General features: G+C 42.1%; 1 protein-coding gene across 1 annotated transcript in view; it reads left to right on the forward strand.

Moving 5' to 3' along the window:
- Positions 1 to 16,518, forward strand: part of pdgfrl (platelet-derived growth factor receptor-like) — a 104,183-nt gene extending 87,665 nt beyond the window's left edge. The window contains exon 6 of the mRNA XM_028802075.2: positions 14,979 to 16,518. Within this exon, the coding sequence (XP_028657908.1) occupies positions 14,979 to 15,170 (192 nt within the window). The 3' untranslated portion in view covers positions 15,171 to 16,518. The remainder of the gene's footprint in view (positions 1 to 14,978) is intronic.
- Positions 16,519 to 24,467: the final 7,949 nt, after the last annotated feature.

The following is a 24,467-nucleotide window of genomic DNA, read 5'->3' on the forward strand; positions in this document are numbered from 1 at the left end:
TCCTTGGCGACTCAGCTGCATATTTCATGTTGACATGCATTATCTTTTTAATGTGGTCATCTTGGCAGACACTACTTTTACATCATCCATCCATCCATTTTCCAACCCGCTGAATCCGAACACAGGGTCACGGGGGTCTGCTGGAGCCAATCCCAGCCAACACAGGGCATAAGGCAGGAACCAATCCTGGGCAGGGTGCCAACCCACCGCAGGACACACGCAAACACACCCACACACTAAGCACACATTAGGGCCAATTTAGAATCGCCAATCCACCTAACCTGCATGTACATTTTATGTTGTTTAAAATAAGGTCAAAACTTCATCAAACAGTAGAAACAGTAACTGATGAATGCACAGTAAGGTAATTATGTCATTATCCTAATGGCACCCATCAGAGGGAGTAAATTCACAAATGGCATTAGGTAATGAATCACATGAGTGCTTTAACTGTGTTTTATTTGCAGAGATGGTTTGGAATCCATCATAATTTGATTACTGTCCATTTTTGCCTTTTGTATTAAACAATTACTGACCAGAGAACTTCTTACAGGTCTTTTAACTTTTTTTTCTCGTTCTGTAAATGGAAAGCAAACTCCCCCACCATGTGGTGCCGTATCTGTTTAACTTTAAACAGAGGATGAGTTACAAAACAGTCAGTTACGGATATTCTAATTAATTGCCTTTGGGAGAACAGCATGGCTGTTTTTTTGTTCTTTGGGCATATAGAAGCACGGTGAACGGGAGTCTGACTGCTACATGGAAATTTAGCAGAAAATGCAAATAGAGAAGCTTTGGTCTGTTGTCAATTTGCCATGCGGTGTTTCTTGTTTAATGGATTGTTGAAAACTACTCCAATCAAATATGGGCTACCACAGCATTAAAGAGAAATAGACAAAAAATGATTAGCATTCCCTTTCAAGAACAACTGGCATTATTCATAATTATACTCATCCGTACATTCATATGAAAACAGATGGAATGAACTCATTTCATGATTTGCATGCAGCATCACAAAAATATACATATACAAAGCATGCACTGGGACAGAATGTCATTTTGGGCTTTTCCTGAGAGGTTGTATTGTTTGTACCACTGAAATAATCTTCTTTCCCCAGGTTTACATACCATTAACCACACAAAAACACAATTATTTTTAATTAATCTCAAATACAGTTATAACAAAATTGCAAAGAAATGTGAGAATATTTCAGTATCCAAGGTGAATAAAGTTTGTTTAATACCATTAGGCATAAAGAAAAAAAAAAGAAACATAATGAACAAGAGTTCCCACTTTGTTCACACCAGAATGTCTCAGTCACTCTCTGGTTGTATTTGACACGGATGTGACGTTTCTTCTGGGCTATCTGCTCTGGGGGCTACAAGAAGCAGCGCTCTCAGGGTGAGAGAAGTGGGCAAACCAGAATTCTTTCATAGTGCAGTCATCATAGCTGTGGAGGAAAAGGGTAGAAGGTTATTTTTTGGTGTTCCCTTCAAAATTGTCCTGGAAAGACTCATTATAGTGTGACAAGGCCACCTGCAATGTACTTTTCCTCAATGTGTTTAGTGAGAAGTTAAGGAAAATGACACCTTTTATTGGCTAACTAGAAGGTTTACAATATGAAAGCTATTGAGGCAACTCAGGCCCCTTCTTCAGGCAAGATGTAATAGAGAAACTGGAACTCTCTTTGCTTATATAGACACCAGGACAGATACAGCATTGGAAAACCTTTAATTGAGACATCCATCCATCCATTATCCAACCCACTATATCCTAACTACAGGGTCACGGGGGTCTGCTGGAGCCAATCCCAGGCAACACAAGGAACAATGCAGGAAACAAACCCAGGGCAGGGTGCCAAGTGAGACAACTTAGATGAAAAAAATTAATAGACCTCTTCAGGCTAAGATTCATTTAGCAAGAGAGGAGAACAATGTATGGTAAAGATCTTTTGATAAGATAACTGTCCAGCAAAGTCTTTTGAAGTTTCTGATGAGTTTTTCAAAACAACGTGGATCTGTATGAGGCTATAAACTGAGAGTATTTTGTCCCCTTGGGGATGACATATTTCTTTCTTTCCCAGGGGTGCATGTAACTGAGTCTGTATGGGTGAAATAACTGGTAATAAACTCAGAATTCTCTTAACGACCAACATCTAAGCTCAGCTTGGAAGCTCAGTTACAACAGCATCATGCAATGTGACAACATTTATACATTTTATGAGCAGTTTACAAAGAACACCTACCTTCAGAAGAATGAAATAATTTGGAGTACTGTAGATAGCCATAAAATGGTCCTCCCTGCGTGGAGTTTGCATGTTCTCCCCGCGTCTGCGTGGGTTTCCTCCGGGGGCTCCGGTTTCCTCCCACAGTCCAAAGACATGCAGGTTAGGTGCATTGGCGATTCTAAATTGTCCCTAGTGTGTGCTTGCTGTGTGGGTGTGTGTGTGTGCCCTGCGGTGGGCTGGCGCCCTGCCTGGGGTTTGTTCCTGCTTGGGGTTTGTTTCCTGCCTTGCACCCTGTGTTGGCTGGGATTGGCTCCAGCAGACCCCCGTGACCCTATAGTTAGGATATAGCGGGTTGGATAATGGATAGATGGATGGATAGCCATAAAATACGCATCAACATTGGAACACATTGGAGTCTTCATGCATCTCCAGGCAAAATATTGTTCGGTCCTTTCATTAGCAAATCTATGCTCTTCTGCAGGCAAAGGCTGAACTGGAATGAAACCTCAGAAGTGGTCACTACTATGCTTCAGAAACTATTCCAAGACTTTTTTGGCCCTGTGGAACCAAACATTATCCTGAAGTTGAAGTGGCTTTACTGAGAAATATACTGTATTGCTTTCAGGAAAGGCAGTACCTGGTTGGTGACAGCATTAGATTTCCAGAGACATTCAAATTTGCTTTGTTAACCCTTGTCAAAGCATTGAATTGTGGACATCTAGTGGGGTCGACCCACGAACTTCCAAGTATTTGCTCCATTTTATGAAGCTCTAACCCGTGTGAATCAGCAGGATATCAGGTTTCATGTTTTTCCAAATGTTCACTATCTACAGTAGTATCTGTGAATAGTAACTTGGTTGCATCATTGGCTACAACATTCCATCTAAGATGAGTTACAGTATCTTGTGTACTCAGCAACACTGCTGTATACAGAAGTTAGTTGGCTTGTTACCATTAGTTTTAAAGGTTCGTCTAAGCCTCCATTTCCCCTTTTATCAAATCAGTGTCGATTGTATTTTGTGTAATGTTAAGGGTCCATTACCAATACTCCTATGGTTTTGAAAATCATCAAGTGCTGTTTGCTCAACCTCTTATATAATTATGCTAGCATCTGGCACACAGTACTATTCCATGATTACACCCACTTAAATCTTTAGTCATACTCATTCTGTCTGTGACAGTCCGGGTTAGCCTTACGCTTCTTGGCAGCTTGGACCAGGATCCATCAATAACGTAACCAAGGATAAGCTGGGCAAATGATAACTCACACAGGCAAAAGGTAGATACTGTACAGAGTGCAGTACTTTTTATTTTCAACAAGTATAGTGTTCAAACAATGCAGTACTCCCTCAATAAATAAATAAATAACCTTTAAAAACAGGTGCTCTCCTGCGAGTTAAAATCTAATAAGTAATCCATTCACAAAAAACTTGAATAAAACCATGCAGTCATCAGGTCTTTTCTTTATGTCTATATCTCAAGTGTGTCTGTCTCTTTTAGTTTCCCCAGCTAACTCTTTCAGGTCTTGCAGCCAGCCAGAGATGCCAGCTGCCTTCATTGGCGACTGCTGGACCGCTTGGAGCTGGCCTTCCGTCTTCTACTACGCAATCCTTGGTGCCTACAGAATCCCAGAGAGGGACACTTCCATCATAACCAGCTCCTCCATAATAATTCGGCAGGGGATGATCCCCCCCAGGAATGACATTTCTCTCTCACCCGTGGGGCTACCAACCGCTCTGCCCCGACTCCATCACGGTGGCTTGAACAACCCCAATGCTGATCTCTCCCTGTTTCTTGCCCAGGCTCCCTTTTATACTGTGGATGGGTGCAGGTGCCACAGTTACCAACTCTGAGGTATAAATTAAGCATTTGACTGACCTGCTCACATCTACATGTGAACGTGTGAACAGCCAAACACCTCAATGAACCTCAGAGTGGCACTCGTATCCATCTGGGGCCTGCACACTCTGAATTGTTTATTTAAATTATAAATGACAGATAGGAGCCTGCTGTTGTGTTATAAGTTGCCCTAACGTCAGATAACAGGCATGTAAATTACAGCAGCCTCTCAGACGCTGTTCTTGCATGGTATAGTTCATATTTCTCAAACTGATTTCACTATGTACAGAACTATGAGGACTGCACTCCATCTTTCCATTCTGAAGTTAAAAATGTTATTTAGTAATAAAGGAACTGAAATGGGAGTGAAAGTTAGAGCTTCGGTTTGCAAAAAAACTAAGCAAAATAAATGGTTTGTCACAACTAGTGAACTGCGGTGGGCTGGCACCCTGCCCAGGATTTGTTCCAGCCTTGCGCCCTGTGTTGGCTGGGATTGGCTCCAGCAGACCCTCGTGACCCTGTGTTAGGATATAGCGGGTTGGACGATAACTGACTGATAACCAGTGAAGTTTCACATATATTTTCATCTTATCTGCAACTCCCTTCTCCATGTGCAAAAGCATTCAGGTGCAGAACGTGGAAAGGAGGGTGCAGATAGAGAGCCCATACTGTACCTGCAAGGATTTTGAGAGTGCTTCTTCTCTGCCAAGATCTATCAGCCTGGGTGTGCAACCAACCAGTGAGTCCCTGGAATTATCCTGGCTTGGATCAGCTTATGTAGTTCTGGAAAGTGAGAGGCGTTACCACTGATCCCAAATGAATGGTGCAAAATGAAACCAGTGGCAAGAGTGCTTGAAACCCCATAAAAGAAGCCCGACCCTACTGGGGCAGCACCACCAGTTTCCCATGGAGAGTGTTGTTTCTCACTCTCCACTCCAAGCAAACAAAAAAACTTATATGAGTGAGTTTTGTGTTTTTAATTACATTAGTTTATAATCACATGCAAATCACATCACAATTAGTTTTATAATCACATGCAAAATTAACTTTAGGAGCAATTTCACACAAATCTATGCAAAATGAAACTTGGCTGATGGTGCTCCCTCAGGGCTTGATCATGGCGGTTTTCACTTTATATGCTGTTCCTAACAGATCTACATAAAAAGTACAGTATCTTCTTTCACGTGTAAGTAGATAATACTCAGCATTACCTTTCCCTCAGAACAAATGACATTTTTCCTAGTTAGTGTATCCCTAATTAAATATGTCAACATTTTAAAAGAATGGATTGACATAACTACATGTATTTGAATACAGAACAAACAGAAATGTTATTACTTGGTGGGAATGATACAGTCGACAACAATGTCCTCCCACTTTTAATTCAGTTGGTCTAGGTCACCAGAATTGGGACATCGTCTGTTCAAATCCCTAGCGTTTGACTTTCTCTCGGAATACAGCAGATGGGAGTTTTTGATTTCCTCTTTTCCGTTGTCGACTGGGCATGTACAGTAGGTTTATAGGGTCACTACTGTTATGTGTACAGAGTAGAGTGTAATTCTTACTTGCATTCGCTAATCAACATGCAACATATCTCAGTCATAATGTTAATGGAGTTGTACTGTCAAGAGTTTAAGTCAGAGGTGGGTAGAGTAGACAAAAATTGTACTCAAGTAAGAGTAGCATTACTTCAAAATAATATTACTCATGTAGAAGTAAAAAGTAGTCATCCAAAAAATTACTCAAGTAAGAGTAAAAAAAGTATTTGGTGAAAAGACTACTCAAGTACTGAGTAACTGTTTGATCATAATAAATGATTTATTTTTTAGAAATTTTGTAATAAGACTGGCAAAAATATAAAATAATGTGCAAATTCTGCTATCCTCTTCAATGAAATCCCTATGTGCGTCCATGTGTCCGTGTGTGTGTGTCTTCTGGTGAAGTGCACATGCGCGGGGCACTCTTTAATAAAGGACATCATGTGCTGGGGAGAGTGCTGATTGGGTACTCGCGGCCGCGCACATAAAATCTGTTGCTGGGGAGACGCCACACATACAATAATCAGCTGCACGCCTGCACAGATTAAAATACTTGCTGAGGAACTGCACAGTACTTGCTGGAGAGACGCCACAGCCACGATTATCAGCTGCATGCCACACATTACATCAGATCCTGGGGAGACTCTGCTGATTGCCCACTGTTGTGACAGGAAATTAAATGCAGATTACGGACCAGGAGGAAGTACAGGGAAGGGCGGAATGAGTGGTAGAGTCACCGGCTCTAGCAGATGTTTCAAAGGACGCCTGACGCGTCACACAAGACAGAGAGGGCGGGACCTATAAAATATTGCGTGGGCTATCCAATCGGATTTCGGTAAATGAGGTAACACCTTTGTAATCGTGTCATCAGATCTGCGACCATATGTCTTGGACACTCGGGTGAAGAGAGGGGCTGAGCTGTCAACTGATCACCACCTGGTGGTAAGTTGGATCAGATGGCGGGAGAGGCTGCCGGACAGACAAGGCAGACCCAAACGAATATTAAGGGTCAGCTGGGAACGTCTGGCGGAGGAAACAGTCAGAAAGATCTTTAACTGCCACCTCCGGCAGAACTTCAACCTCATTCCGAGGGAGGTGAAGGACATTGAGTCTGAATGGGCCATGTTCCGAGCCTCCATTGTCGAAGCAGCAGAACGAAGCTGTGGCCGCAAGGTTGTTGGTGCCTCTCGTGGCAGCAATCCACGAACCCGGTGGTGGACACCTAAGGTTCGAGAGGCCATCAAGCTGAAGAAAGAGTCCTAGCCAGTCTGGTTGACCAGTGGGACTCCAGAGGCAGCTGAGGGGTACCGGTGGGCAAAGCGTGTGGCGGCATCGGCTTTTGTAGAGGCAAAAACTCAGGCATGGGAGGAGTTTCCGGAAGCCATGGAAAACAACTTTCGGTCAGCACTGAGAAGGTTCTGTCAAACCGTCAGGCGCCTCAGGAGGGGAAAGCGATGCTCCACCAACACTGTGTACAGTGGAGATGGGGCCCTGCTGACTTCAACTGTAGACGTTATTGACCGGTGGAAGGAATACTTTGAGAGTCTTCTCAATCCCACCAGCATGTCTTCCTTAGAGGAAGCAGAGCTGGAGGACTCCGGGGGGGCCCGTCCATAACAGGGGCTGAGGTTGCCAAGGTAGTTAAAAAGCTCCGAGTTGGCAGGGCCCCTGGAGTGGATGAGGTTCACCCTGGGTTCCTCAAGGCTCTGGATGGTGTGGGGCTGTCCTGGTTGACACGTCTCTGCAACATCGCATGGACATCGGGGGCAGTGCCTCTGGATTGGCAAACCAGGGTGGTGGTTCCCCTTTTTAAGAAGGGTGACCGGAGGATGTGCTCCAACTATAGGTGGATCACACTCCTCAGCCTTCCCGGTAAGGGCTATTCAGGGGTGCTGGAGAAGAGAGTTCGGTCGATGGTCAAATCTCGGATTCAAGAAGAACAATGCGGATTCCGTCCCGGCCGTGGAACACTGGACCAGCTCTACACCCTGGCCAGGATCCTGGAGGGGGCATGGGAGTTTGCCCAACCAGTCCACATGTGTTTTCTGGATTTGGAGAAGGCATTCGACCGTGTCCCTCGAAGCATCCTGTGGGGTGTGATCCAAGAGTACAGGGTACAAGGCTTGTTGTTATGAGCCATTCAGTCTCTGTCCAGGAGGAGCAGGAGCTTGGTCTGCATTGCTGGTAGTAAGTAGGACTCGTTTCCTGTTGAGGTTGGACTCCGCCAGGGCTGCCCTTTGTCACTGATTCTGTTCATAAGTTATATGGACAGAATTTCTAGGTGCAGCCAAGGAGGGGAGGGGGTCTTGTTCGGTGACCTCAGAATCTCATCTCTGCTATTTGCAGATGACGTGGTTCTGTTGGCTTCATCGGACAGCAGGGATGAGAGTCAGCACCTCTAAATCTGAGGCCATGGTTCTCAGCCGGAAAAGGGTGGAATGCTCTCTCCGGGTTGGGAGCACAGTACTGCCTCAAGTGGAGGAGTTCAAGTATCTCGGGGTCTTGTTCACGAGTGAGGGAAGAATGGAGCGGGAGGTTGACAGACGGATCAGTGCGGCATCCACAGTAATGCAGGTTCTGCAACGGTCTGTTGTGGTGAAGAAAGAGCTGAGCGAAAAGGCAAGGCTGTCGATTTACCAGTCGATCTACGTTCCTACCCTCACCTATGGCCATGAACTTTGGGTAGTGACCAAAAGAGCAAGATTGTGGATACAAGCGGCCGAAATGAGTTTTCTCCGTAGGGTGGCTGGACTTTCCCTTAGAGATAGGGTGAGGAGTTCAGTTATCCGGGAGAGACTCAGAGTAGAGTCGCTGCTCCTCTGCATTGAGAGGAGTCAGTTGAGGTGGTTCAGGCATCTGGTTAGGATGTCCCCTGGACGTCTCCCTGGGGGAGGGGTGTTCCGGGCATGCCCCACTGGGAGAAGGCCATGGGGCAGACCCAGGTCACGCTGGAGGGACTGTATCTCACAGCTGGTCCTGGAACGCCTTGGGGTCCTCCCAGAAGAGCTGGAGGAGATGGCCGGGGAGAGGGAGGTCTGGGCTTCCCTGCTTAGACTGCTGCCCCCGTGACCCAACCTCGGATAAGCGGTGGATAATGGATGGATGGATGGATGGAGGTAACACCTAAAACATAAGGCACGAAAAACCCAATCGGATACTGAGACGTGGAGACCAGCTTCCCCAAAGAGGTGGGATTAGTGTTTGTTGTTGTGCAAGTGTTCACTCTGAGGATGTCAGATTTGCGATTAAGAAGCTTGGCCCGGGAAAGTGTAACGTGTCAGTTGTTGAAGAGGTTTTCCTAAATATACGAATTGTCATGATATTACAATAGGATGACTTTTAAAAGTAGATTTATTTCCGCGCTCATAAAATCCATTGCTGGGGAGAAGCCACACATACAATAATCAGCTGCACGCCAGCACAGATTAAAATACTTGCTGGGGAACTGCACAGTACTTGCTGGAGAGACGCCACAGCAAGCTAAAATAAAGAGAGGCAGGATAGGAGATCTTCAAACAGACACAACACATCAATCAACAGCCACAGAGGAGAGGATAAATGTAATATTAATTATACTTACTGTATTGTCATATACGTTTCTATTTTGTTTTTATTATTATTTTACTTTAGGCTTCTTGCAAAAATATTTTGGATTAGACTGTTCCTACTAATGTTTATGCGCTACTGTTCTAGCGCCTGTTATTGTAATGGGCTTAATGTCTAGTTTCCAAATAATAAAATAAAAAATGAGTACAAATAAATAACATCTTTACAAAATAAAGATGTACAAATAACACAAAGTTCCAAATCTGTTTTTCACAACAAAGCTTTTGAAGCCAATACCTACAGTAGGTAACATGTATGTTTGAACAGTGCAAACTACTCGCAGCGACAAGATATACTGTACACTGACAGTATAATACTGTATATTCACTTTGTGGTGTAGCGGGTCTGCAGCTTCAAAATAAAAAGGCCAGTTTCAAATCCATAAAGCCGTGTCACTCACCGTAGGCGCAATTGCACGACTGCGGGGAGTTAATGAGGTAGTTGGAGTGAGTCACAAATGCATGTGCGGGTGTGAACATTCTCAATTGCTTCATTGTCTTTCTGCGGAGTGTGATTAAGGCCCACGGAGACAGGAGTGTATATATATGGTCGACACAAAAAAAGAAAGAAGGGGGAATCAAAGACAAGAGTCTGTAGGGGACCGGCATCGTCACACACTTGCCCTCCAAATAGCACAGCTGATAGAAAATAACATTAGAACAAGGCAGCTTGTGCACGTACAAGAAGTCTCACTTTACCTTGACTGCCTGTGTCTGTGCATGCTTGTTTAAAATGTGCTTGTTCTTCACTCAGTGAAGTGATGGTTAAGCTTCAGCAGCAATTAGCTCTCAAGGTTCTTGCAGTGCAGCTGTGACCAGGAGCCCCGCATGACTAAAAGTCTCCCACAGGCTGCAGATGCAGGAAGTTTGTGTGTGGTCATGTGACTGTATGGCCACGTCTGATTAGTGAAACGGAGTCATGTGATTATTGTTGCTATGTCTGATTGGTGAAACAGTCATGCAGTAAATCCATTGGCGACTTCTCTCTGGTAAAAATATAGCGCATATAATCGGAAAAAAAGTAACGATTCGAGTGTTGCCCAATGTAGCGGAGTAAGAGTAAAGCTTCTTCTTCACAAACGTACTCAAGTAAAAGTAAAAAGTATGGTGCAGTAAAACTACTCTTAGAAGTACAATTTTTTTAAAAAGTTACTCAAGTAAATGTAATGGAGTAAATGTAACTCGTTACTATCCACCTTTGGTTTAAGTTAATCAATTCAGAATTTGTTCCGCTTCACTGTGCCTTCATTCTAATTTGTGTTTCCATGCATGGAAATGATGTACAGCGATCCCTCGCTATATCGCGCTTCGTCTTTCGCGGCTTCACTCCATCGCGGATTTTAAATGTAAGCATATGTGAATATATATCGCGGATTTTTCACTGCTTCGCGGATGTCTGTGGTCCACAGTACGTGTGCTTCCTCAGTTGATTTGCCCATTTGAATTGAAACAAGGGACGCATTTGAATTGAAACAAGGGACGCTATTGGCGGATGGCTGAGAAGCTACCCAATCAGAGCACACGGTTAAGTTCCTGTGTGGAGCTGATTGGCTCAGCGACGGAGTGTTGCATTAAATAGGAAGTCTAATCTCACTCATTCAACATTAACGTGCACAAGCGCCAACAGTACTTATTACATGTACATAGTTTAGTGTCACTGTACACACATTTTACTGTATACAATTTTTCTTGCATTGTATGTATTTATTGATGGTGGCCTGTCTGTCGTAATGGCTGTAACATATGTGATATCAGAGACGCTCGATATCTTTAAAATAATATTTAGGTTTTACTGTATGTAAACTATGTTTACATACATAATTTCAACAAATCTTACCTAATATCTAAGAGAATACAAAGGGTTTATGCTGTATAATTGTGCGTGAAATGTTTATAATAGTGTGGGAGAGTTTATAAGGGCTTAAAATATATAAAAATAACCATATAAACATATGGTTTCTACTTCGCGGATTTTCTTATTTCGCGGGTGGCTCTGGAACGCAACCCCCGCGATGGAGGAGGGATTACTGTATTGTTGAATTATTCTTGCTTTATAGCTGGGAAGTTGTGTAAATGCTCTGATTCTATAGCCAATAAATGGTGCTATACAGTAATAAACAAAAGTGAAATGAATTGATTGAATACAATATCATCATTGAGTGGTCAGTGACCTCATCTGGCAAAGGCTGATGTGCCTGATAAAGAGGCTCTTCCATATATGCAGTGCATGAAAAATTAAGCAAGCAGAAGCATTGAACCTTGAAGAACAAGATGATACTGGAATGCCTTATTTGAGTAACTCATTTGGTTTTTAGAACAACATGAATATTCACATACAATATGAAAAGAGAGATAACCTGGTAAAAGCAGTACATTATGTTCTGGTATATGGCAGGAAACGAAGAACTGCTACACACACACAGGCTTTCAAAGGTAAACACACATAAGCAGTAGTATTAACAATCAACCACCTAAATGGTGGTCCTTAGACTTCTTGCCAATTTGCTAAACCCTTTGTATAAACCCTGTAAAATGAGAGAGAGCTAGAGGAACATACCTCTAGTCCCGGAAGCCTCTATTGTTTTCGACTGAAGGGACCGTGACATGATTACACCTCTTATAAAAGACATTTTTCATGCTGTTTCATTTTTCCCTCTGAAATTGCTGCACATTGCAAAGTCCAATCCTGCTCACAGAACTAGTGTAACCAGTTTCTTTCTGTGAGCTGGCATATGTCACAACCACACCACCTCCCAGCAAACAGGACTGACATGCTTGTTTTTCTCCAGCCTCCTTTATGGAAATCAAAAAACGCTCAGCCTACTTTAAGCATATTTTTATAACACATCCTTAAACCTAGTTAATCCAGTTAAGGTCTGCTGATGGCTGAAGTCTATCGTCAGGTGAAGACAAGCCAATTTATTGTCACATCACTTAACACAAATGAATAGGTGAGTGAAAAACTTGCGTGCTGGGTCCACAGCAGTAGAGCAACATTAGAGTACACACATAATAAAAACATTTAATTACTAATTCAACAGTGTCATGCGTGAGTGACTAAGGATCAACTTCCAGGCCCTGACAAGGTATGCAATGCCCCGTCATAGCATGAGGGTGTGCCATCGCTAACAATACTGTCTCTTTTCTCCTCTGTAGGCCTGAGAAGCTGAGGGCATCCATTTCACGCTCATCGTCAGCTAAATACTGCCTCCGCCGGTTAGGATGATATATATAGAGAGATGGTGTCTCAGTCTGAGGAACACAGTCCAGTATGATATAGCTCCCCAACACAGACCCACTCCAGACAGAGTGGCTGAGATACCACAGAGGCTAAGAAGGCAATTGTTATGCCCGATTTCTGTTGTACCACCACATGCTCATTTTTGTTCTGTTTTTTGGAAACTTGCAGTAAATGGGGAGTTCCAGAAGGCCCCCCCAAGCTTTTCTTTCCCTTTATTTGAACTTCACAACAGTCACACATTGTACAAAATAAAGCTCATTACACAAGTAAACTATTAAACAAAATGACAATTTGTACACTATACAATGCATACGAACAACACAAAATAATGGTGGTGCAAATGAATGTAGGGATGAAGGAACAGCAACATGAATGTGGGGGAGGCGGGTGGTGCTGATAAGGATTAGTACCTGACACTGTGCACAGTTCAGCATCTTAACAGGTTGATGGAAGAAGTTATTTTTGAGCCTACTAGTCTAGGACCTGATAATATGGTATTGTCCATCTGAAGGTAATAATGTGAACAGTTTATTATTTGGATGGTTAGGGTCACTGGCTTTTGTTAGATACCACCTACTCATACAATATATGTCTTGTAGGTTAGGAACGTCACCTCCAATGATTTGTTGAGATGAATGCACTGCTCTCTGCAAGGTTTTGCAATTGAGGGCAGTGCAGTTCCCGTACCAGGCAGTGATAGAACCAGCAGGAATGCTTTCAATAGTGCAGGTGTAAAATGATCTGAGGGTGCGTGGACTCATGCCTGAAATAAAAAAAGGCATTCTTGCACCTTCTTCATCACTTTTTTGGAGTGAACAGTCCATGTGAGATCTTCAATGATATGTACACTGAGGAACTTTAAATCTCTTCCTCTCCACAGTAGTTGCATTGATGGTGGTAGAGGAGTATACTCCTACTTGCTTTCTGAATCTCTTTGGTCTTGGCCACAATGAGTGATGGGTCAGTTTTCCTGGCACCAGTACATCAGGGAAAAGGGACAGCCAAGTGGATGGAGGAAGAGGATCTAAGGGTGCGGGAGGGAATGGCAAAATGGAGGAGGTTGGACAGATATGGAGGGGCAAGGTGGTGGAGAGCCTTAAAAGTTAGTAGGAGAATTTTGAATTGAATGCGGAACTTAACTGGAAGCTAGTGAAGCTGCTGCAAGACAGAAGTGATATGGTAAATAGAGGGGATTCTAGTAATGATGCAGGCAGCTGAATTCTGGACCAGTTGAAGCTTATAAAGAGATTTGCAAGAAAGACCAAAAAAAAAAAGGGAATTACAATAATCCAGACGAGATGTGACAAGGCTATGAACAAGGATAGCAGTGATGTGAGGAGTGAGTGAGGGGCGAATACGATTAATGTTACACAAGTTACGCATGTTATTGATGTGGGACTGAAAGGATAAAGTACTGTCAAGGATGATACCCAGACTCTTAACCTGTGTGAAGGGGAGACAGAGGAATTATCAATAACAAATGAAAAATGATCGGTTTTGGATAATGTTGATTTTGTACCAATGAGGAGAACCTCCGTTTTGTCACAATTTAATTTAAGACAATTTGAAGAAAACCAGGATTTAATTTCTGCTATGCAGTCAATAAGCGAGGAGGGTGGGAAGGAAAACGTAGGTTTGCTAGTGAGGTAGAGCTGGGTGTCATCAGCGTAACAGTGGAAATTAATGTTATATTTACGAAAGATATTACCAAGGGGAAGGAGGAAAATAATAAAGAGGAGGGGCCCCAGGGGCACACCTGAAGTAACAGCGGTGGGTTGGGATGTAAAAGTTTTGAGCTGAACAAACTGAGTGCGGCCTGAGAGGTAGGATCTGAACCAGTCTAGTGGAGTGTGGGTAATGCCAATCGAAGATAATCTATTGAGAAGAGTGGTGTGACAAATAGTGTCAAAGGCCGGTGAGACTGGTGACATCTACCCATGATCTTGACTAGGTAGAAAAGAACACAAGGAAATTAATGTTAAATTGTCAGAGGAAAGTTGATGACAATTCACTCCAGCCTGCGACGAGCAATCTCCTATCCTGTAAGTAAATTGGAAGAGAGTAACATCTGTACAGTGCATTTAGAGTAGCTGAGTTTGTGCCGCAAAAAAAAAACAAAAACTGCTAAATAGTGAAATTCGTCAAGAACAGTGGAGCGGTCTTAATTTTCTTCCACATTAACGTAAGCACTTCTTCCTACAAAATGGTTATGGGAATATGGACCAAGCTACAGAGTGAAGTACATCACCCAAGATATTTGACAACTTTCCACCAAGGACATAAACAAAACTTACAAACTTCCACAATCGAGGATAAAGTGAAGTAAAGAAGGGATCCAAGGGCCGAACGGTGCAACACCAACAATCGTAACCTCTGTATTGCATCGACACCCTGGCTCAGTCACATATTTATCATTATCTGACCAGTGTAATTAACAAGATACTGAGAAAGCTCATTTATCATAATTATCTTTAAAATACATTTTATAATCTCATTTGCCTATTTTTTTTTTTTTTGTCTAACACAGGGTCAAAGACCAGTAACTATTAATGAGGGCTGGAGATTGATTAATCGGGGAATTGGACACACAACTCGGATTTCTGAAAGTGTGATCTTCCTTGAAGATGCTGAAACTATTGACTTTGGGAACTACATCTGCACAGCCAAAAACCAAAGAGGAGAGACGTCGGTAGCCGTTCGCATTGACTCGTATTATTAAACACTTGACAGAAATTTTGAAGAGTGAAAAATAACAACCTCATGTAAATTCAGTAAATGTAAGTCTCAATTTTGCAGAACTGCGAAGCAGAGCTTCTTGAAGTTATGTAAAAGAAACATACTTTAACATGGATACTGTTTTACATTTAAATGTCTGTCTGTCTTTGTTAATCGTGGCATCATGGAAATGTAAAAATCTCACAGACAAAATCCTCCTAAAAAGTTAATTATGCACAGTTAATTGGAAAAAATGTCAAACTCTTGTCCAAGAAAGAACGTGAATAGATCAAATGTATTGCGACACAATACAGAGATCAGCTATAAAGGCTACGACTGATTTTTGAGTGCCACAAAATGTGACGATGAGTTGATTTTGTGGCCAGAGATCATCATCTAATTTCATTATTTTTTTGAGCAGATAGTAGAAAATTGAAACATTTTAAATTTGATCAAATCCATTTTAAGTGATTAAATTGTACTAAATGATGTACTTATTCTAATAATTTTGATGACATACTGTAGGGTTGATCATGACTCATTTGAACAGCTTTCTAAAACTCTTCATCTGCGGATTGTTGATACAAAGAGATACAACCATTTCATTAAAGGTCTTCCAGGAACATTTTGATTTTGAAAAAAAGTCGATGTACTCTATATAATAGTTTTTTCCATTCTTACTGTTTTTTATTAGTAGTATCTGACCAGTTGGGGCAAAACGGAGAAAAAGAAGGTATGAATTTGCGCTCAAGAGTGAAGCGTTATGGCAAAATGTTCCATTTATAAAGAATACATGGTGCTATGTTGTAAACATGGTTGGGAACCTTTGGATTTAAGTTTGAATGCTTTAGAAATTATCGTTTTTTTTTTACATTTTTTCCCGTTGAATATTTTTCACTTAATCAATGTGGTAACAAAACAAATCATATATAAACTGAAGCATGCTGAAGTCTTCAATATGTGCGTTACAGCTATGAAAAGGGGTTCCGAAACATGAACTGGTGCTCTGCACTGCCGCCACATATCTGTATGTGGGATCTCTTATTTGTTCTCTTCCTGTACGCTTTAAAGAGCTCAACAGGCTAAAAAGAAGCAAGTCTTCATGATAGCCACTGGCTGATTTTTGGCGTATATATCAGTTTGCTTACAGACTATAGTGTGCAGACCTGTCCCATCCTATTGCTGCTGTTTATTTTGTGAAGGATATATTCTTAGGAATATGCTCATTTAAAGGTCTGCCATGGTGTTAACATTTCTTCTGTTTATACCTTCCAAAAAATTATGTTTTCTATCTTTTAAATATGACAGACTCGACTGTGTATTCATTATATTAAATCTGCTTATTCAATAAATCCTTTGTGGATGTTTTCTTACTAACATCAAGTTATCACCTGCTTGTGGCTGGGCAGGATTATCAGAAAACCACCTCAGGCTGGAGCTGCTTGCTTAGGAGCTGACAGGAGATATTTGACCTTTTGCATTGCTGAAAAGTGAAATCACCCTCCATGAAATATTTGGAGACTGACTGGAGACATGGAACAGTTAAAATATACGAAGTGTAAAAGAAAGTCATTTACTTGAAGAATCATCTAGCCAGTGCATGGCGTTAACCTCAACATGCAACAAACTTTCACTGGAGCTGCAGTACATTTTTAGAGTTAATAATTATAATAATTCTGACCTACTAGTGCCAAATAACCTCATGCAATAATGTTGATGTGTATTTTGATTTTGCACTATCTTGTTATGTATTTATAGCTTAATTATCATAACTCTACTTTTAATTTTATTTGCTTCTCAAATCCATCCACCTGTCAATCCATTGACAACAGATGTGAGAAACTGTTTTTTTTTTGCTGTACCTTGGCACATATTTACATTTTTCATTCTTAAATATATCTTAGGTATTGTAACTATTTTAAAAAGTTAATCTGCAACTTAATTTCAAACACTTCCATTGATGGAACTGATGATGTTTAAAATAGCACCTTGGTTCAGAATACATCTGATAAACATAATGTTTATTGAAGCCACTTTTTAGGGTTATTTGAAAAGAAGTTTTCAATTTTATCACTCAGTAAGTATTATATGAATATGTATTATGCATTAAACTGTAGAATTACCCCTACTTTTCTCCAGATTTTTCACTTGAGGAATTGGAAATACAAGGGGTACCCAAAAATAACCAGAATTGAAAAAAAAAAATCATTTCAATAATTTTTACTTACTGAAACTTTAGTCTCCTTCAAAGTGCTCTCCACGTGACTGAACGCACTTGTCCCAACGGTTTTCCCACTGGTGGAAACATTTTTGGAATTGCTGAAGAGGAACGTTGTCCAAGGCCTGCAGCAATTTTTCTTTGACTTCCTCCACAGTACAAAAACGCTTTCCTTTGAGTTCTTTTTTCATATGTGGGAACAAGAAAAAGTTGCACGGAACAAGATCAAGTGAAAGTTCCCCTCATTTGAAACACAAAAACCATTCGTAGACCTGTGTTTTACTTAAATCATTTTAAGCATCACTAAGTTTCAGCAGCTGTTCTCCCTAAGAGGAAACAAAATTTAACGCAGACTCACTATTCTTTATGAGTACCGATCACAAAAATCGCAGAACACATTTTCTAAGCACCAAAAAAAACCAACTAGCAATACCATACGAACAATACAGAGCGATACCACTTGACAGACTGACACAGAATACTGTAAGTATACTACACCTAGCGGTGAAATTCGCAGCTAAGTCTAGATTGTCAGCCAGGTACAGATTATGGTTATTTTTGGGTACCCCCTTGTCCGCATTGTGGCTGCTGTGTCAATCAGGTCAGGTTGGAGAGTCTGGTACAGCGCGTTGATGCATCCACCACATGACAAAAAGCTTGGGATCCTAGTTGGCAAGCCCCCCAGGCAGCCACATGGTCCAGTCTCACTCTCCAGAAATGACCATCTAACTGCCGCAACCAGGTGTTACATGGGCATCCCTTTGGCCTGGTCCAGCCTCAACAAAGAGGATCCTGCTAGCTGGATCACCCTGAGGTAATCATGCCATATGCCCAAAGTGCTGTAACTGACGCTTCCTCACAATGCAAGTAATGTGCGTCATTCAACACAAATTCAAACCAGTGGTACCCAAGGATTGTATGAAGAGACACAGTACTGAAGTAGTCCAGTCCTTGTCTCCGGTCACTGGATGGCATTCATGTCTTGCTACCATATAGCAAAACAGGAAGCACCAGGACTATAAAGACTTGGATATTCATCCTTTTGTAAAGATATTGGGAGCACCACATCCCCCTTTCCACCGACCTCCTGAGCCCCCATGCTCTCCCAAGCAGTCTACTGACTTCATAGGAAAAGTCACCAAGTAAACCTCTCAACAAGGTTGACACTCTCTCCTCAGACAGACGCACTGCTGATGGCTATGCCCGATAGGTCATCAAAGGCCTGGATCTTGTTTTTTATCCAGAATACTTTCAAGTCGAGACACTCAGAATCCTCGCTTAATCTCTCGACAGCCCCGATCAGAGCCTCCATTGACTCTGCGAACATCACAACATCGTCGGCAAAGTCAAGATCGGTGAGTATCTCTTCACCAACAGATGCCCCGCAGCTGCTGGATCCCATGATCCCTGCCCAACACCTGGTCCATGCAAGCATTGAACAGAGTAGGAGCAAGAAGACACCGCTGACGAACCTCAGAATCAACTGGGAAAAACACAGAGGTTCACTCTGAACAGCACTCACAGTACCAGAATACAGATCAGCCAAGTCTCAGGATGTCCCACAGGGCAGCTTGATCAACCGAGTTGAAAGTTTTATGAAAATTGACAAAGGCTTCAAAGAAACTCGGCAGATGTTCACATTAGTGCTCTATGAGAACTCTCAGTGCCAGGATGCAGTCGATGGTAGACCTCTTAGGCATAAAACCAGACTGATTTGTTTGCTGGTAGGTGAGCAAGTTATCATGGAACTATTGAGGATGACCCTAGCAAGGACCTTACTCAGCACTCAGTTTGTACTCTTCCTTTCACACTCATTACTTCATTCTGAGAGCACCATAGGAAATGTGTCTTTTCCGTCTTTCTTATCCTTGATCTCACGTGAAAGTAGTAACATTCACCTTCCTCTTCTTATTGCTTGCTGTTTGGTTGTTGTCACCTACCCTTTCATTGCCTGTTCATTGCCTCAATCCAGGTGATCACTCTTCCCTTTCCAGATTGGGACGACAAGTTTCTTTTTCCAGTCAGTTGGGATGACACCCATCACCCAAATGGAAGCAAAGATTGCTTGCAATGGCAGGCAGACAGCCTTACTACCAGCCTGAAGAACTTCACCCTGGATACCATAGCCTTCCTACCCCCAGCTGGTTCACCGCCTGTGCAATCTTAGTGAGACTGGGTGGTTAACAGCTAATTGGAGAATCAACCTCAAGAACATTAGACCCAGACATATCCAATGCCCTAACCGGATGATCAGCTTTAAACAGCTGCTCAAAGTAGCCAGCCCAGCAGATCACAACTGCAGTGCTCATCTGTAAGAACAGTTCCATCAGCTGCCCTGACTGTGACTCTCCGAAGAACAGATTTGGATGTGCGTAATGCTTCAATTAATCTGTAAGCAGAATGTGGGTCACTTGCTCACAGATTTCCCTAACAAACACCTCCTTATATTTTCACAGAGCACTCGCAGTTCATGGTACAGACGGGAGTTGCCATCAAGCCGTGAGCTGCGACTCCTCTCGATGATATCCAGGGTGCCCTATTAAATGAAACACCGGTAACACCAACACAACCCTCAGCGATCATCAGAGTCTTGTCATGGCAGGTTTCCCACATCACATTAGGATTAGCAGTCGCACCCAAGTCTGTAAATTCCTCACACAAACTGCATGCAAACACATTATAAACTGCCAGATCTTGGAGTCTTGCCAGGTTCAGCCTCATTTTCCTAGTAGGCGGTAGCCTACTGGACCTAAGCTGGATCTTCAGAGTAGCAAGAACAAGTTTCTCGTCAGAATTCACGAATTGGGCCCTTCAATAGAACGTGCAGTTTTGTAAGAGCTTTCAACGTCTGCCCACGAGGATGTGATCGATCACCTTCATTGCACCACCAGTATTGGAGTTCCAAGTCTAATGATGTGGCTCAGAGCGCTGGAACCAGGATCCAGTGAACCATAGCCCCTGACCTTTTGCAAAGTCAAGGAGCATGGAGCCACTTTCACCTCCATCGCCAGACCCATGGGGACAGATACTATCCTCATAGCCAGCCCTGTCATTGCCAGTGATCGCACCCATCAACCACAGAGTGAAGTTGTGAGTAAAATGTCTCCCTCACTGAGACATCATCACAGTCAGAGTATACACTGAGACAACAGACAAGGCATTGTAATACACTTGTTGAATGAAGTGACATTGGACACCATTGGGAGGAGCCGATCCGCAACAGCTACTCACTGAGTATGACAGTCATCAGACCAATAAAAGGTATGCCCACCTACAGAGATCTGGCTGGTCCCAGGTTTGCGCAGCTCAGAGAGTGCTGCCACTGAAATGCAGAGCTTACGAAGCTCTTCTGACAGCAGAGGAAGATGATCATCATGCCAAACAGACAAGACGTTCCACCTACCTACCTGGAATGGGACGCCTTAAATTGCTGCCATGTAGCGGGTGACACCGCAGCACCACACCATTTCCGATTCCCAACAGGCCTGACCTCATTGGCTCTCTGACGGTTTTGACTCTTCCGGGGAGGAAGTTCCCAAGGGCTTTCCCTCATCCCCTTCATAATGCGAGCAGCCTTCCTATGGGCGGCTTCAGGAGAACTAGTCCTGTGGAGAGCAGAAAGTAGTCCTGTCTGTCGTTTTAGAGCTGTGTGAACTTTCTTTACGGTGGCTGGAGTCCCAATCCTGCCACCAACCCCGATGATTTCCCTATAAGTTGGAGGTCCGCTTGAAGGGCCAGATGGAGTTAAATGTCATACCCAGGACTTTGCCAATGAACAGCTGATATCCTACAAAGGATCTGAAAAGAATTAGATTACAGAATTAACCTGAGAAAACTGAGTTGTTTCAAAAATTGAATTAGATTACATATGTTATGCCTTACGCTTAAGTGAAATAGTAGAAATCTCAAAACCAGCCAGAAAATCTGAAACCAAAAGCCAAAACCCAAACAGCAACCTAAAATCAATTTAAACACAAAATCTAAAGTCAGTCAATTGGGAGATCTAAAGAACACTAACTAAACACACATGAACAAAAGTTTCCCTAAAAATATCCGCAAACTCGGATGATGACAAAGCCGAGGTGTGAGTTTTTAAATTGTGGCACTGGTGATGTCAAAAGGATGACTACCAGAACTGCGTTTCTCAGCAACCAAAGTCAGGTTATGGCAGCGGCATCTCAAAATGGCAGTGGAAAAGACATAAAACACTTTCCACTAACTTAAAACAGATTCTTCACTCAATTCAGTGACTCAAAAATCTCTTCAGTACTCAAAGTCACATCATGGCAATGGCGGCAGCATGGGAAAACGTAAGAGGATGACAGAAAAGAAGCAAAATATGTTCTACTAACTTAAAACAGATTCTTATCAGAAGATAAATGTAAGATTTGAACTGAAAGATGCTAAGATTCTCACTGTTTAAAAAAAAACCAAAAAAAAAAAACCAGTGATTTATTTATTTAAGGACCTAGGAACCTGGCTTGGTACACACACATGCCCACATACAGAGACAAATAAATGGAGATAAATGAAATCAAAATAAAAATATATTAATAAAAGATGAATGATGAACAAATACCCACACAAATAAACCCTGATACAATTAACAAATAACTAACGAACACAGTCCAAAATGCATTGTAGTTACCAGATGCAGATAACTGTGATGAAAAACGCCCATGTGAACAGCCTTCTGGAGAAAATGAAAATTTTGTCCTACCATAGCCCAGACATCCAGTTATGGTCTGTAATGGATAGAGTGTGTTCCATGATGGTGATTCACAACCAACACCAGACAAAGCGGAATATGGCCAAATCCAGGCAAGAACTGTAACCCTTGAGAGAAAGATAACTATAATTTAGGAAAATAAATAGCAACAGATAAAGGTTTGGAGAAGTATTGAAGAAAAGTGACAAATAGGGGAAATGAAAATGTGACTCACCTCTCTTTTCTTCACCATCCTTCTTTTAAATCATCAATCTTAACAGCCAACTTACAGACAGCCCCAGGTGATACAGCGTGTTGGCGTCTGTCGTGGTGCAAGGTTTTGAAAAGAGTGTGGGTGTAGATGCAGCCAAGGAGTATTTAATGGGGGAGTTGGTTACTCTGTCCACAAGTAAACAAGATCAGCACAGCCATCCCTCAGTGATGCTCCATGGATCACTAAGGAAAGTATCTACACTCACAGAGAGCATAAAGATCTGAGTTAGGATGGGAAATGGTGATCAAGAATGATGAGAAGAAACTGGATTGAGCCAATGTGGAGATGAGAAGGTGGGGTGGTTGGGATGCCCCACAAGGAAGTGAGAGGGCACTTCTGTTGAGCATAGGGATCAGGACCAGCTGAGTACTCTCAGGGTCATCCTGCAGACACAGAAGAATGGTGGTAGGAAGAGGGAGCCAGACTCCGAGTGTCCCAGTGGACGCTGACATGCTTGGCTGTGATAAGAGGCAGAGAGTGCTGACCGTGTCCACCGGCATCTTAGCCCTGCTGCGTTGCCATTTGCTCCAGAGTGTCATCATCTTTTTCTGTTGTCAGTGTTAAAGCCAGCCAGACCTTGGGTCATCTTTATAACATCTAAGAAAAAGAAAAGCCCTTCCAGTTTCTGAACTCATTTAATCTGGATGCCCAACCCAGGACAGGTTTGCAAAGAGTTCAAATCACAATCTCAGGCACAACAGAGAGAAACCAGTTGTGTGCAGGTCTCTGCTCCAAACACGCCTTAATTTTAATTCATACGCTTATTGTAATTGAGCATAGAGAGATTTGCTGTGTCATTACAGAAATTATTAACAGCCTATTTGCCTTTTGTAGGAATTGTAAAAAGTATGATATAATTTTTCAGATGGAGAGTGTGTGTTAAAATACTTCAGCTATCTAAGCAGTAGTCCACTAACAATCTCACTCCTGTTATTGGTAAGCGGTAATATGTACAAAAAAGAAAGAAATGTGAAGAGACTTCTGTCTACCGGAATCTACTGTCAAAAAGACATCTTGAAATGTCTCTCTGACTAAAAAATGAATGGGGATTTTCACTTTTATGCATTTACTTTACCCTTAAAACTATGTTTGCACTACTTACCTTTTCAAGTTGCATTGACTTAAAGTTGTTTGATGTCACACTAACACAAGCCCTAAGGTGAGTAAAGTCTCACGAGATGAAAGGGTTTTGATGGGTACTAACGCCTCTCTTTCTCTTTCTCCAGAATCAAAGATGACAAATAACTGCACTTACCTCCATTCCAGAATCCAAAATGGCTGTTCCACCTTTCCACTTCCGTCCCCGCATTAATAACGTCACTCCCGGTCCCGCCGTGATGACATCACTTCCCGTTATATCATTTCCTGTAGCCATCTTTTTTTGTATAAATACCCCTCTGTACCCGAACCTGATGTTGAATGTTTATTTTGAGCATTATTTCAAAAATCATTTTGACCTGTCCACTGGACATTATACGGGGCAATTCTCCAAAACTTCTTGATGCGATGGAGTCAATTATTTACTTTCTTACATTATTTTTTTTCAACACAAGCATAATCCATCTCACGGACTGTTCTTATTACTCACTTTAAGTTAATCTTACTCATAAATAACACTTTTAAATCCTCAAGACATGATATTCTTACTATGACGTTCCCCCCCGCTCGTTTCGCTCGCCAACCCCCTGGCCTGCGCTATATATAGAGTAGATTTTCCTTATAAACCATTGAATTAAATTAATTTATCTTAAACTAATCAAGTTTTACTTGAAAGATATTTGTGCAAAGTTTGATATTTTGTATAAAGATCGGCCCCTTTTGTTGACGGCACATTCCAAAGGATCCACACACTTTGCAGAGCTCTAAAGAAAGTTGATGACTTTTAGCAAATGTACTTTTTCCCAAATGTCATGGGTTTTGTCTGATTTTTGCTACATGTGGCCCACCCTACATCAGAAAAGCATCGTTTTCTTTGTTTCTAATACAACAATGCAATTAATGTTATGATCGCGCAAAAAGATCTATCAAAATAGAACCATCTGTGACCATTACACAGTTAATAAATGAAATAGTATCAATATAATTTAAATATTAATTATAT

The sequence above is a fragment of the Erpetoichthys calabaricus genome, chromosome 5, assembly GCF_900747795.2.
Source record: "Erpetoichthys calabaricus chromosome 5, fErpCal1.3, whole genome shotgun sequence".
NCBI lineage: Eukaryota > Metazoa > Chordata > Cladistia > Polypteriformes > Polypteridae > Erpetoichthys > Erpetoichthys calabaricus.